Source organism: Phyllobates terribilis, unplaced genomic scaffold (assembly GCF_046119375.1).
Source record: "Phyllobates terribilis strain yellow unplaced genomic scaffold, ASM4611937v1 Scaffold_3__8_contigs__length_932513732, whole genome shotgun sequence".
NCBI lineage: Eukaryota > Metazoa > Chordata > Amphibia > Anura > Dendrobatidae > Phyllobates > Phyllobates terribilis.
The window spans coordinates 622,071,262-622,084,209 of record NW_027362763.1 but is presented as its reverse complement, the minus strand read 5'-3'; the positions used below and the strand labels follow the sequence as shown (position 1 = coordinate 622,084,209).

Sequence of the window (12,948 nt, the reverse complement as noted above, 5' to 3'; positions counted from 1 at the left end):
AGGCTCCAGGGCGCCCAAGAAAGACCAGCAAGCGCCAGGACCGTATCTTAAAACTGTTTCAGCTGCGGGATGGGACTACCAGCAGTGCCGAGCTTGCTCAGGAATGGCAGCAGGCTGGTGTGAGTGCTTCTGCACGCACTGTGAGGCGGAGACTCTTTGAGCAAGGGCTGGTTTCAAGGAGGGCAGCAAAGAAGCCACTTCTCTCCAGAAAAAACATCAGGGACCGACTGATATTCTGCAAAAGGTACAGGGAGTGGACTGCTGAGGACTGGGGCAAAGTCATTTTCTCTGATGAATCCCCTTTTCGATTGTTTGGGACATCTGGAAAACAGCTTATTCGGAGAAGAGGTGAGTGCTACCACCAGTCTTGTCTCATGCCAACTGTAAAGCATCCTGAAACCATTCATGTGTGGGGTTGCTTCTCAGCCAAGGGAATCGGCTCACTCACAGTCTTGCCTAAAAACACAGCCATGAATAAAGAATGGTACCAGAATGTCCTCCAAGAGCAACTTCTCCCAACCGTCCAAGAGCAGTTTGACGCCCAACAATGCCTTTTCCAGCATGATGGAGCACCTTGCCATAAAGCAAAGGTGATAACTAAATGGCTCATGGAACAAAACATAGAGATTTTGGGTCCATGGCCTGGAAACTCCCCAGATCTTAATCCCATTGAGAACTTGTGGTCAATCATCAAGAGACGGGTGGACAAACAAAAACCAACAAATTCTGGCAAAATGCAAGCATTGATTATGCAAGAATGGACTGCTATCAGTCAGGATTTGGTCCAAAAGTTGATTGAGAGCATGCCAGGGAGAATTACAGAGGTCTTGAAGAAGAAGGGACAACACTGCAAATATTGACTTGCTGCATTAACTCATTCTAACTGTCAATATAACCTATTGGTGCTCATAATATGATTGCAATTATATTTCTGTATGTGATATAAACATCAGACAAACACTAATAAAAACCAGAGGCCAGCAGATCATGGGAAAATATCATTTTGGTGTCATTCTCAAAACTTTTGGCCATGACTGTAGATAAGTTCCCTGAGGGGTGGTTTTCCCCCACATATGGGGTATCGGCGTGCTCAGGAAAAATTGCACAACAACATTTTTTTCAGTTACCCTTGCGAAAATAAAAAATTGGGGTCTAAAGTAAAATTTTTGTGAAAAAAGTTAAATGTTCATTGTTTTTGTCCATGTTCCAAAAGTGCCTCTGAAGCACCTGAAGGGTTAATAATGAATGTGATTTTGAGCACCTTAACGGGTGCTTTTTTTTAGAATGCTGTCACTTTTTGGTATTTTCTGTCATATAGACCCCTCAAAGTCACTTCATATGTTATGTGGTCCCTAAAAAAAAAAAATGGTTTTGTAAATTTTTCTGGAAAAATGAGAAATTGCTGGTCAACTTTTAAACCTTAACTTCCAAACAGAAATATTTGGTTCCAAAGTTGTGCTGATTTAAAGTACACATTTGAAAAATGTTATTTATTAATTATTTTGTGTGACATATCTCTCTGGTTTAAAGGCATGAAAATTCAAAGTTTGAAAATTGCAAAATTTTCAAAATTGGTGCCAAATTTCCGTTTTTTTCACAAATAAACACCAGTCATATCAAATAAATTTTACCACTATCATAAAGTACAATATGTCAAGAAAAAACATTCTTAGAATTACTGGGATATGTTGAAGCGTTCCAAAGTTATTACCTCATAAAATGACGCTGGTCAGAATTGTAAAAATTGGCCTGGTCATTATAATAATAATTTTTTATTTATGTAGCGCCAACATATTCCGCAGCAGTTTACAATTAAGCGGGGACATGTACTGACAAAAACTGTCTTACCTTGTATTGAATTTAATCAGTTACATTAGGAGTGAGGTCCCTGCTCGCAAGCTTACAATCTGCAAGGAAATGGGGTGAAACAATAGGTGAAAAGTGCTTGTTATTTCAGGTCTAGCAATTATAATAGGGATTTTCATATAAAGCTGCATGATCCGGTTATCAGCCAGTATACTTAAGTGCAATAATCAAGTATCGAGTGCAGTTATCGTGTGCATGGAGAGTGTGGAGACAGATGAATAGTAGGGTGCAGATTCTGAATAATATTTAGAAGGAGGGAATAGGGTAAAGTTAGTTTACGGAGTAGTTAAGGTGTTTAAGCTTGTTTAAAGAGATGGGTTTTTAAAGCCTGCTTGAAGACGTGGGGGCTAGGCATCAGTCGGATCGTCTGGGGTAGAGCATTCCAGAGAACTGGCGCAGCACGAGATAAGTCTTGGACCTGGAGGTGCAAGGTTCGGATTATGGGGGATGTTATTCTTAGGTCATTTGTAGAACGGAGGGCACGGGTAGGGTGATAGACAGAGATGGAGAGAGGAGATATAAGGCAGTGCAGAACTGTCAGCCGGAGAGGAAAATCCAGCAAGACGAGCTCCAATAAAAGCAATGTTTATTAATTCATTTAAAATATTCCATATCGGCAAATAGATGGGGTTTTAAGTCACAGCCATCACAAGCATGGGAGAATAGTTCAGTAGCTGACGTGTTTCGGAAATTAATCCTTAGTCGATCCTTGCAATGACTAAGGATTAATTTCTGAAACGCGTCTGCTACTGAACTGTTCTCCCATGCTTGTGATGGTTGCGACTTAAAACCGCATCTATTTGGCGATATGGAATATTTTAAATGAATTAATCAACATTGCTTTTATTGGAGATCGTCTTGCTGGATTTTCCTCTCCTGCTGATTATTCCTCTACGTGACTCCGTGGATCCGTGCATACGGTCTCAAACAGGGTGAGCTGACTTGCACTCATTCTGCTAAAATATAAAGTGGGACCATGAACACTGTGTGCAGAGTTATTAGGTCAATTGTATTTTTGATTAATTTTAATATTAAGCAGTTAGAGTGCTGTTATCAGTCAAAAAGATTAAGAGACATGAATATTTACAAAACTAAGTGAGCTTTTGTCTTTTTTTAAGGAGAATATGTATGCAGAATTACTATGCAACTAAATGAAAAAGTTTAAATTTTCCCATCTCAATTGTTTTTCACCTATTACTGTGGGAATAACCAAACAACTCAAAATGTACACAATACATTTCTGACATTTGAAAATAAAATACCAGTGGCCAAAATACCAATTATAGTCATAATCCTTCCATCCATGGAGTCTGTCCGTTTCAAACTTTTTGGGTAACACCAACCACAGCTTTCCAGACACTGTTCAAAGAGGTGTACTGTTTTCCTTCACTGTAAATCTCCCACTTAACAAGGGTCCACAAGTTCTCAACAGGTTTTAGGTCAGGTGAGAAAGAGGGCTGTGTTGTTGTTCTTTTATCTTTAAACTTTTACTTGCTAGCCAAGCAGTGGAGTATTTCAATGCTTGTGATGGAGCTTTAAAAATCATGGTTTTCTTGCAGACTTTTTCTCCTGTATCACTGCTTGAAGAAAGTGTCTTTTAAAACCTGGCAGTAGGTTTGTGAGTTGATTTTGAATCTATCTTTTGCTTGAACAGGTTTATCTGGCTCATCTTTAATTATTAAAACCCATACCAGAACCTCACCTCCACCTTCCTAGCTCCTGAGTCAAAGTGGAGGTCTATGCCCGTTACTGATCCAGTTACAGGCCCCGTCCATGTGGTCCTTCAAGAGTCACTCTCATCTCACCATTCCAAAAACATTTACAAAACCTGTTTGCAGATATTTCTTGGCTCAGTCTTAACTTTTCAACTTCAGTGTCTTTTTCAGCCTCCCTCACCTTAGTCATATCTCTGAGCACTGAACACCTTGTACTTCTGGGTGCTCCAGTGAGGTTGCAGTTCTGGAATATGACAGCACTGAGGGACAATGGGTTTCTGGTCATTTCATATTTGATTCTTCACAAATCTTAGTTAAAGGGAACCTGTCATGTCCTATCTACTATCTAAACTGCCTCCATTGCGTTGTTAGTGATGCAATGTGCATCACTAACACGCTTTTTTCATTAAAATCAGCTTTAATATAATGAGTAAAACCCACTTTAGATAGGTATATCCTACCTGCTCATTCAGTCACAGGGGTGTGATCCTCTCTTTTAGTCGTAGTTGGCGCTGCCCACGCATTTGAATTGTCCGTGCTCCTGGCTAGTGCTGACGTAGGTATGGGGCACTTGCGCAGTATTTGTCATCCCCAGCCTCACATTGCATCTCTGCGACCCGCTGACTCTGGTTTAGGGTTGTGCTAGGGTTGGGATTTTTATTCTTTTTTAAAAAATGACGACATGGCGAGTAGTGTTGAGCGCAAGTGCTCGCTACTTGAGTTTGCATAGGGTGCTCGGGTATGCACCGAGCATCGCGTGTGTTCGAGTGACATGCTAAAGTCTCCGCCCCATATGCTTCGTGGCCAAAAAAAAACTTGCGGGGATTCCCTGTTATGCATGAGCAATCCCCGCATGTTTTTTTGGGGGGTGTCTAATTACTATGAAACATGCGGGGTGGAAACTCGAGCATCTACGATACATAGTGTATACCTGAGTACCCTATGCAAACTCAAGTAGCAAGCACTTGCGCTCAAGATTAATGACAACTTATTCAATATAATGAATTAATGTTATCAAATTCTGTGTCGTACCTCTGGGTTCAAAATGTTCACTACAACCTCTTGATTAAAGGGTCTATTTTCTCCTTTTTCCCTTGTGAAAATAAAAAATTTGGAACTAAAAGATCATTTTTGTGGAAAAAAACAGATTTTTTATTTTCACAGCTTTGTTATAAACTTCTGTGAAGCACATGGGGGTTCAAGGTGTTCACTACACATCTAAATATGTTCCCTGAGGGGTCTAGTTTCCAAAATGGTGTCACTTGTAGGGGGTTTCCACTGTTGAGGCACATCAGGGGCTCTCCAAACGCAACATGGCGTCCGCTAATTATTCAAGCAATGTTTACATTTAAAAAGTCAAATAGCACTCCTTCCCTTCCAAACGCTGCCGTGCGCCCAAACAGAGGTTTTTCCCCACATATGGGGTATGGTGCAATTTCTCCTGTTACCCTTATGAAAATACTTTTTCACACCACTGTAAATATGACAATTTTTTTGATTGTAATTGCACTGTAGCTTGGAGGTTGCACTCTTAAAAACCTACTGATGTGATAGATATGTGTTGGATTCAGTGCATATTGTATTTGCACCTATTGTTGGTCGTGTAGAGGTATGCATCTTAATAGATGCAGTGGCTTTAGTCTGCATTAGAAAAAGACATTGTGTACTTTTTGTGGTGGCCCTCTGTATATTAAAGTGAAGTCTGCTGTGCTTTTCCTTTACAGTTGAATAAACAATATGTAGACTCATATCTTCCAGATGGAGGACAAAAGGACACTCTTTTGGCCTAAATCTTTTATATAGGGATCTAAAAGTGTTATTTGCATCAGGAGAGTTTTCTCAGCATAAGGCTATGTGCCCACGATGCAGAAATGAAGCAGAAAATTTCTGCAGCATTTCTGCATCTTCCTGGCAGAAAAAACGCATGCAGATTGTACATGCAGATTGTACATGCAGATTGTGCATGCGTTTTTCCTGCAGAATACATGTGGATTCACATGCGTATCCACATGCGTTAACGCATGTGTTTCCGCATGCGGACTGACAAGCACTTTCCAGGCGATAGCATCACTTGGAAAGTGCTTGACAACTAGGTCACACTGTATAAATCCATGCAAACGGCATGGATTTATACAGTATGACCGTAAAAATAAAAAAAATAAAGCTATACTCCCCCACCGATGCCCCGGCGTGTGCTGCAGCGCTCCTTCCTGGTTTCGACTTGGCTTGCCGGCATCTCGCGAGACAGCCTGCGGTCACATGACCACAACGTCATCTCCGGTCCTGGAAGATAAGCGCTGCCGGCCGGCCCGCGAGAAGGTGAATATAAACTTTATTTTTTATTTTATTCTTTTTGTTACAGGTACAATGGTACCCAGGTCTGGATGAGAGTCTCCTCTCCTCCAGAACTGGGTACCATCCGCACATTGAGACGCATGTTATGCGCTTGTACAAATGTACAGACACGGATTCTATGCGTCTCAATACAAGTCAATGGCGGCGCTTCTGCTGCGCTTCCGCAAAATTAATGCACATGCTGCGGATTTATGAGCGCTGCAGTAACACTGCGGAAAAATCCGCAGAATGTGCATTGACATTGCGGAATGCCATTGGGGACCATGGGGTGCGGATTACCATGCGTTTTTGATGCATTTTCGCTGCGGAGATTCCGCAGCGGAAACGCATCGTTTGCACGCAGCCTAAACATTAAATTTAGTGCTACTTGTCAACATTTGGTGTGGGCTTCTCTTCTAGTTTGCTATTCCATTGCACTTATGGTGCTGAGTGTGAAATTTCTGTGAAAGTCAGCTCTACTTTTAACGAGAGCTAAAGTACTAATATGTTAGAAAGGTGTAATGTATGTGATATGTGAATTGTGTAGTCTTCATAGAAAGTATTTCTGTGAAGGTATCACCTATACTGACCAGTATCTTGCGAAAGTATTCACCTCGCCTGGCATTTTTCGTGTTTTGCTACATCACAACCTGAAATTTCACTTTTTTTTTTTTTGAGGGTTTGCATCAGTCCATGTAAAAACATGCCTACAACTGTGGACATTTGGTTTTCTTTTTATTGTGAAGAAAACAACAAATGGAACAAAACAACTGAAGACTTAAGTTCGCATAACTATTCACCCCCCTAAAGGCAGTACTATTGTAGAGCCTCTTTCTACAGCAATTACTGCTGCAAGTCGTTTTGGATAAGTCTCTGAGCTTTCCACATCTTGCCACTGGAATTCCTCAATGTTCTCAAGACAGAACTGCTCCAGCTCCTTCAAGTTAGATGGTTTCCTCTGGTGAACAGCAATCTTAAAGTTTGACCACACATTCTCAGTTGGATTAAGGTCTGGGCTTTGGCTAGGCCACTCCAAAATACACTGCTCAAAAAAATAAAGGGAACACTTAAACAACAGAATATAACTCCCAAGTAAATCAAACTGCTGTGACATCAAACTGTCCACTTAGGAAGCAACACTGATTGACAATCAATTTCACATGCTGTTGTGAAAATGGAATAGACAATAGATGGAATTTATTGGAAATTATCAAGACACCCTCAATAAAGGAGTGGTTCTGCAGGTGGGGACCACATCTCAGTACCAATGCTTTCTGGCTGATGTTTTGGCCACTTTTGAATGTTGGTTGTGCTTTCACACTCGTGGTAGCATGAGGCGGACTCTACAACCCATAGAAGTTGCTCAGGTAGTGCAGCTCATCCAGGATGGCACATTAATGCGAGCTGTGGCAAGAAGGTTTGCTGTGTCTGTCAGCGTAGTGTCCAGAGGCTGAAGGCGCTACCAGGAGACAGGCCAGTACACCAGGAGACGTGGAGGGGGCCGTAGGAGGGCAACAATCCAGCAGCAGGACCACTACCTCCGCCTTTGTGCAAGGAGGAACAGGAGGAGCACTGCCAGAGCCCTGCAAAATGACCTCCAGCAGGCCACAAATGTGCATGTGTCTGCACAAACGGTTAGAAACCGACTCCATGAGGGTGGTATGAGGGCCCGACGTCCACAGATGGGGGTTGTGCTCACAGCCCAACACCGTGCAGGACTCTTGGCATTTGCCACAGAACACCAGGCATTTGCCACAGAACACCACTCGAGTGTTGCTTTAGCAGTATGCTTTGGGTCATTGTCTTGTTGGAAGGTGAACCTCCGTCCCAGTCTCAAATCACTGACAGACTGAAACAGGTTTTGCTCAAGAATATCCCTGTATTTTTCACCATTCATCTTCTCCTTGACTCGGACCATTTTCCATGTTCCTGCTGCAGAAAAACATCCCTACAGCATGGTGCTGCCACCACCATGTTTCACTGTGGGGATTGTGTTCTTAGGGTGATGAGCTGTCTTGGTTTGGCGCAAGACAAAGCGTTTACCTTGGTGGCCAAAAAATTCAATTTTGTTCTCATCTGACCACAGCACCCTTCCTCCATACGTTTGGGGAGTCTCCCACATGTCTTTTGACAACCTCAAAAGGAGCCTTACTGTTTGTGTGTGTGTAAGTAAAGGCTTTTTTCTGCCTACTTTGCCATAAAGGCCATCTCTATTGGTTGTATGGCTTATTGTGGTCATATGGACAGATACTCCAGTCTCTGCTTGGGAACTCTCTACAGCTCCTTCAGGGTTACCTTTGGTCTCTGTGCTGGCTCTCTGATTAATTCCCTCCTTGCCCGAGTTGAGCGTTTTCGTGGGCGGCCCTCTCTTGGCTGGTTTGTTATAGTACTATGTTCTTTCCACTTGATGATAATGGACTTCATGGTGCTCCAGGGGATCACCAGATATTGGGATATTTTTTATAACCCAAACCTGACTTTGACTTCTCAACAACTTTGTCCCTGACTTGTTTGGAGATCTCCTTGGTCTTCATGGTGTTTGGTTAGTGGTGCTATTCCTTAATGGTGTTGCAGCCTCTGTGGCCTTTCAGAAAAGGTGTGTGTATACACTGACAGACCGTGTGACCCTTAGAGTGCACACAGGTGGACTTCCTTTCACTAAGCATGTGACTTATGAAGGTAATTGCTTGCACCAGAATTTTTTACCGGCTTTATAGCAAAAGGAGTGAATACATATGCACATACAAATTTTTAGTTGTTTGATCCTATAAATTTAATTTATGCCTATATTTCTCTTACTTTACTTCACCAACTTAGAATATTTTAGTGCTGATACATCACACACATATCTGACTACAAAAATATTTAATTACTGATTGTAATGTAACAAAATAGGTAAAAAGCCATTGTGGGGAGGGGTGAATACTTCCGCAAGCCACTGTATGTGCGCTTCTATTCCTTGTCAGTCTGCAGACCTTCTCATACTTTCTAGTGCTCCTCTGTTGCATTTCACAAATGTTTTTTGGTTTATACACATTTGTTGTAGAAAGTTTATTTTTAGCATGGATTTTATTCACATAAACATGTTAATTTCCTTTTTCAAGGCTTTATTCTTGCACAGATTTACATAACTTGAAAACTTGGTCACAATACAAGGATGTTACAATGTAATCTTAACACAAGGAAATCCCTTTCCTGGATGTTTCTCTCTATATATAGTTGAAAACTCATCACTTTTGCATAAATGTTTTTCTTCTGTTAATTCTTATTTTTGTGTTCACCAGTCTCTGTCCTGGTCACTTGATCGTACAGAAGCTCACCTTGTGACCAGAAGGAATTCTACAATTGCACAATTAAAAGCCGTGCACCACAGCAGGTTTTCGCCCTGTAATAAGTGGAGGTTCCTTTGAATGATGATAGATAAGATGAGCCTTAGAAAACTTAGTGATATGAATAGAAACTCTTTGAGCTTGTACTCACACTGAATATTGGGGGGGCACAACTTATAGAAAACCCCAGCTAACAGGCCATGCTGGGAATGGAATAGGATGAGCCACAAGTTGCATAAAGTCAATATAATTTGATTGCCCAGCATGTGTTTTCTACATTATGTCTGGCTCAGGATAATATTTTTCCTTTCGCGTTTATGCCAGATGACTAAGAAAGATCACACTAGAAAAGAACTCCAGTCACAGGAGATATTTTACTTTTAGCAACAGTGAAAGTATGAAGTATGGCTGCAAGAGAAACTGAAAAAACATCATTTTTTTAACAGTAATAAAATATCAAACTTAAGGGATACGAGGGGAGGTATGTGTCACCCAGGTTGCTAGCCCGTGTGAACTGAAACCTACAAAATTTCTGCCAGCATGTTATATGCTGGGGGTTAACTCACTAAAAGGGTGTGTTTTTTTGTGAATGGCAAAGAGGGTGGGAAGCCGTTCACACGATCTCCCCTCAGGGTGTGGCTGAGAAAGTTTTAAATGCTCAGTTGCTATTTTTTTTTCTCTGGAGTGTGTGGTCTGGAGAGTGAAGTCTCCAGGCTGTGTTGGGTGAAGCCAGAGTGCAACACCGGAGGACTGGTGTTGCTGAGACTTCAGTGTGCTACCTGGAGCGTGCAGAGCATCGTTTGTTTAAGGACTCTGTTATACTTTATCTTTTGTTTTTCCCGTTAACACCGAGCTGAACTCTTTATTTTTATGGGATTCTGTAGGAGTTTTTGCCACACAATAAACCTTCAGGAAGTTTACCCGAACCGTGTGCCGTGTCTGCCTCTGGAGAGCCGAGCAAGTCGCGTTACCACACTACTAACTGGTTGGGCCACCCTTAGCAGCAACTTCAATCAAGCGTCTGTGATAACGGACAATTAGTCTTTTACAACGCTGTGGAGGAATTTTGGCCCATTTATCTTTGCAAAATTGTAATTCAGCCACCTTGAAGGGTTTCCAAGCATGAACCGCCTTTTTAAGGTCATGCCACAGCATCTCATTCAGATTAAGGTCAGAACTTTGACAAGGCCAGTCCAACGTCTTAATTTTGTTTTTCTTAAGTCATTCAGAGGTGGACTTGCTGGTGTGTTTTGGATCATTGTCCTGCTACAGAACCCAAGAGCATTGTAAAAGGCTCATTGCCAGTTATCACAAACGCTTGATTGCAGTTCCTGCTAAGGGTGGGCCATCCAGTTAGTAGGTTTAGGGGGCAATTACTTATAAACACAGGACCCTGTAGGTTTGGATTTCTTTTTCCCTTAATAATAAAGACCTTCATTTAAAAACTGCATTTTTTATTTACTTGTGTTATCTTTGTCTAATATTTAAATTTGTTTTGTGATCTGAAACATTTAAGTGTGCAAAAGAATAAGAAATCAAGAAGGGGCAAACACTGTTTCACACCACTGTATATAGCAGAGATTGTTTAGAAATCTCGTGCATGTTGTCTGCAAGATAACGTATTAGTGAGGATTTCCTTGTTCACATTTCTCATAGAAACCGGAGCCTGGGTTACACTTCAATACTAACAATGTGAACAGGATCAGTTGTATTCATATACATGTATTATACAGGGAGTGTGCTTTTTTTTTTTTGTTTTGTTTTTGTTTTGTTTTCCTGTTACACCTGAACAGGTCATTTATTGAGGTGGATGACAGGATTTCGTCATATTTCTCTTAACACTAATCGTGTTGAACTGACAGTACACATCTGATTGAAGCGCTTTTTAGTTCCTGTCATCCAGTTAGGCTAGATTAATATCATATTAGATAATTGCAACCAATAAGAATATTTTCTATTGATTTTTCTTTTGCACTAAATGTATAAAAATAATCTCTTTTTTTCATGATCTTCTATGAAAGAAATTTAGTTTGTCAATTTATTTCCCACAGTATAAATACATGAAAGCCTCTGTGTGAATTATGCTTAATTATATTTATTTTATGTGTTAGGTCGTTTTGAAGAAGAATTTATTAAGATGCGTATGGAGAGGTTACAGGCTTGGATGTCTCGCATGTGTCGACATCCGGTTGTATCAGAGAGTGATGTTTTCCAGCAGTTTCTTGCTTTCCGAGATGAGAAGGTATGTATACTGCTTACATGGTTGGGTTGTCTTATAGTAGCATTTCTTAGCTTGCTTAGATGCATTGTTTTTAATAGGTTAATCCATTAAGATTTATAGTTATCATCTGTTCTTTACTTATGACCAGGATGTAAACATGATATGGAATGGCTAAAGTAGTTCTTCAGAATATTTTTAGTTCATGAAGTTTTTTGGACACTATGTTGCCGGACACAGGAACCATGGATGATATGCTGCCACCTAGAGGATGGCATTAAGAATACATCTTAGAAAAGATGCTAACTCCTCCCCAAAAGCCTACATCTGGCCACCAAACACCCAGCTATTCAGTCTTCCTGTGTCCTGATGCGGCCTACTCTTCTCAACCAAGTCTTTAGTAGGTCCGTTGTGTCCAGTGGAACCTGACTGGTAGGCCATAGGTAAGAACTACCGGTCTGGGCAGGGTGTAATCAGGGCCAGCCACTGTGCTAGCCCCCAGGGTCTTGGGGACCTCAATCTAGTCTTGGATACCCTTCAGTCCTCTCCTTTCATGCTGATCAGAGATGTCCTTCCATTTCAACTTTCTGGCAAGTTTTTTTTTCTCTCCTTAGCGATCTCTTCCACTAGGCAAAGCGCCGATGGTGCCAAGTGGCAGATCCCGCCTGTCTCTTTACTTCTCCGGGACAGAGTGGTCTTTTATTCAGCACCCTCCTTTTTCCCTAAAGTGTTTCTGCTTTTCACCTTAATGAGGAGATTGCTCTTCCTTTAGGCACATCGCCTCTCATCTCTGAGAGGTTCTTACACAATCTGTTATAGTCAGAGCAGTGCTGCTCTACCTGTCTCTCTTACTGATTCGTTCTGATGCCTTGTTGGTCATCCCTTTATGCTCTTGCTCTAGGGCTACCATTGTTAACTGGTTTTGGTCTTCCAATGCGGAATATCGCGCTAAGCTAGGGCACCCTTGCCAGGGCACGGTTCACTTCCCCTATCTGGTAGAAACCTCCTTGGTCACACTCCTACAGGGGTCTGTTCTTCTCTTTCATAGGGTCGCTACTTAGTCTTTAGTCCACATCTTTGCGTCTGTGGATCTGTCTTAGCAGAAGGGTACTGCAGGCTGTAGTTGCTCTGGTAGTAAACTGAGAGATTGCTGTTCTTTTTGCTGCAGTACTGGTATTTGTTTTCCCACCCCAGGAACCACTTTAGGATGTTCCTTCATTTCTGTGTCCCCAATGAAGTGGCCAAGAAATTAGTATTTTTGGTACTCACCGTAAAATCTATATCTCTTAGCATTCATTAGAGGACACAGCATTGTTAGGGGGTCTTGGTTTTGCTCTTCCCAATGCTTTTGGAATAACTAAATTTCTGGGTGTCGGCTGGTTAGGTGTAGGCTGTTGGGAAGAATCAGCTTCTTTTTTTTTTTTTTTTTAAAGATGTATTGTTAGTGTCAGCTTTCAGGTGGTAGCATATAACCCATAGTTCTTGT

General features: G+C 41.4%; 1 protein-coding gene across 1 annotated transcript in view; it reads left to right on the top strand.

Annotated features, from left to right (window-relative positions):
- SNX9 (sorting nexin 9) overlaps positions 1–12,948 on the top strand; it is a 270,467-nt gene that overhangs the window by 179,219 nt on the left and 78,300 nt on the right. Inside the window, exon 10 of the mRNA XM_073671526.1 lies at positions 11,356–11,486. Within this exon, the coding sequence (XP_073527627.1) occupies positions 11,356–11,486 (131 nt within the window). The remainder of the gene's footprint in view (positions 1–11,355; positions 11,487–12,948) is intronic.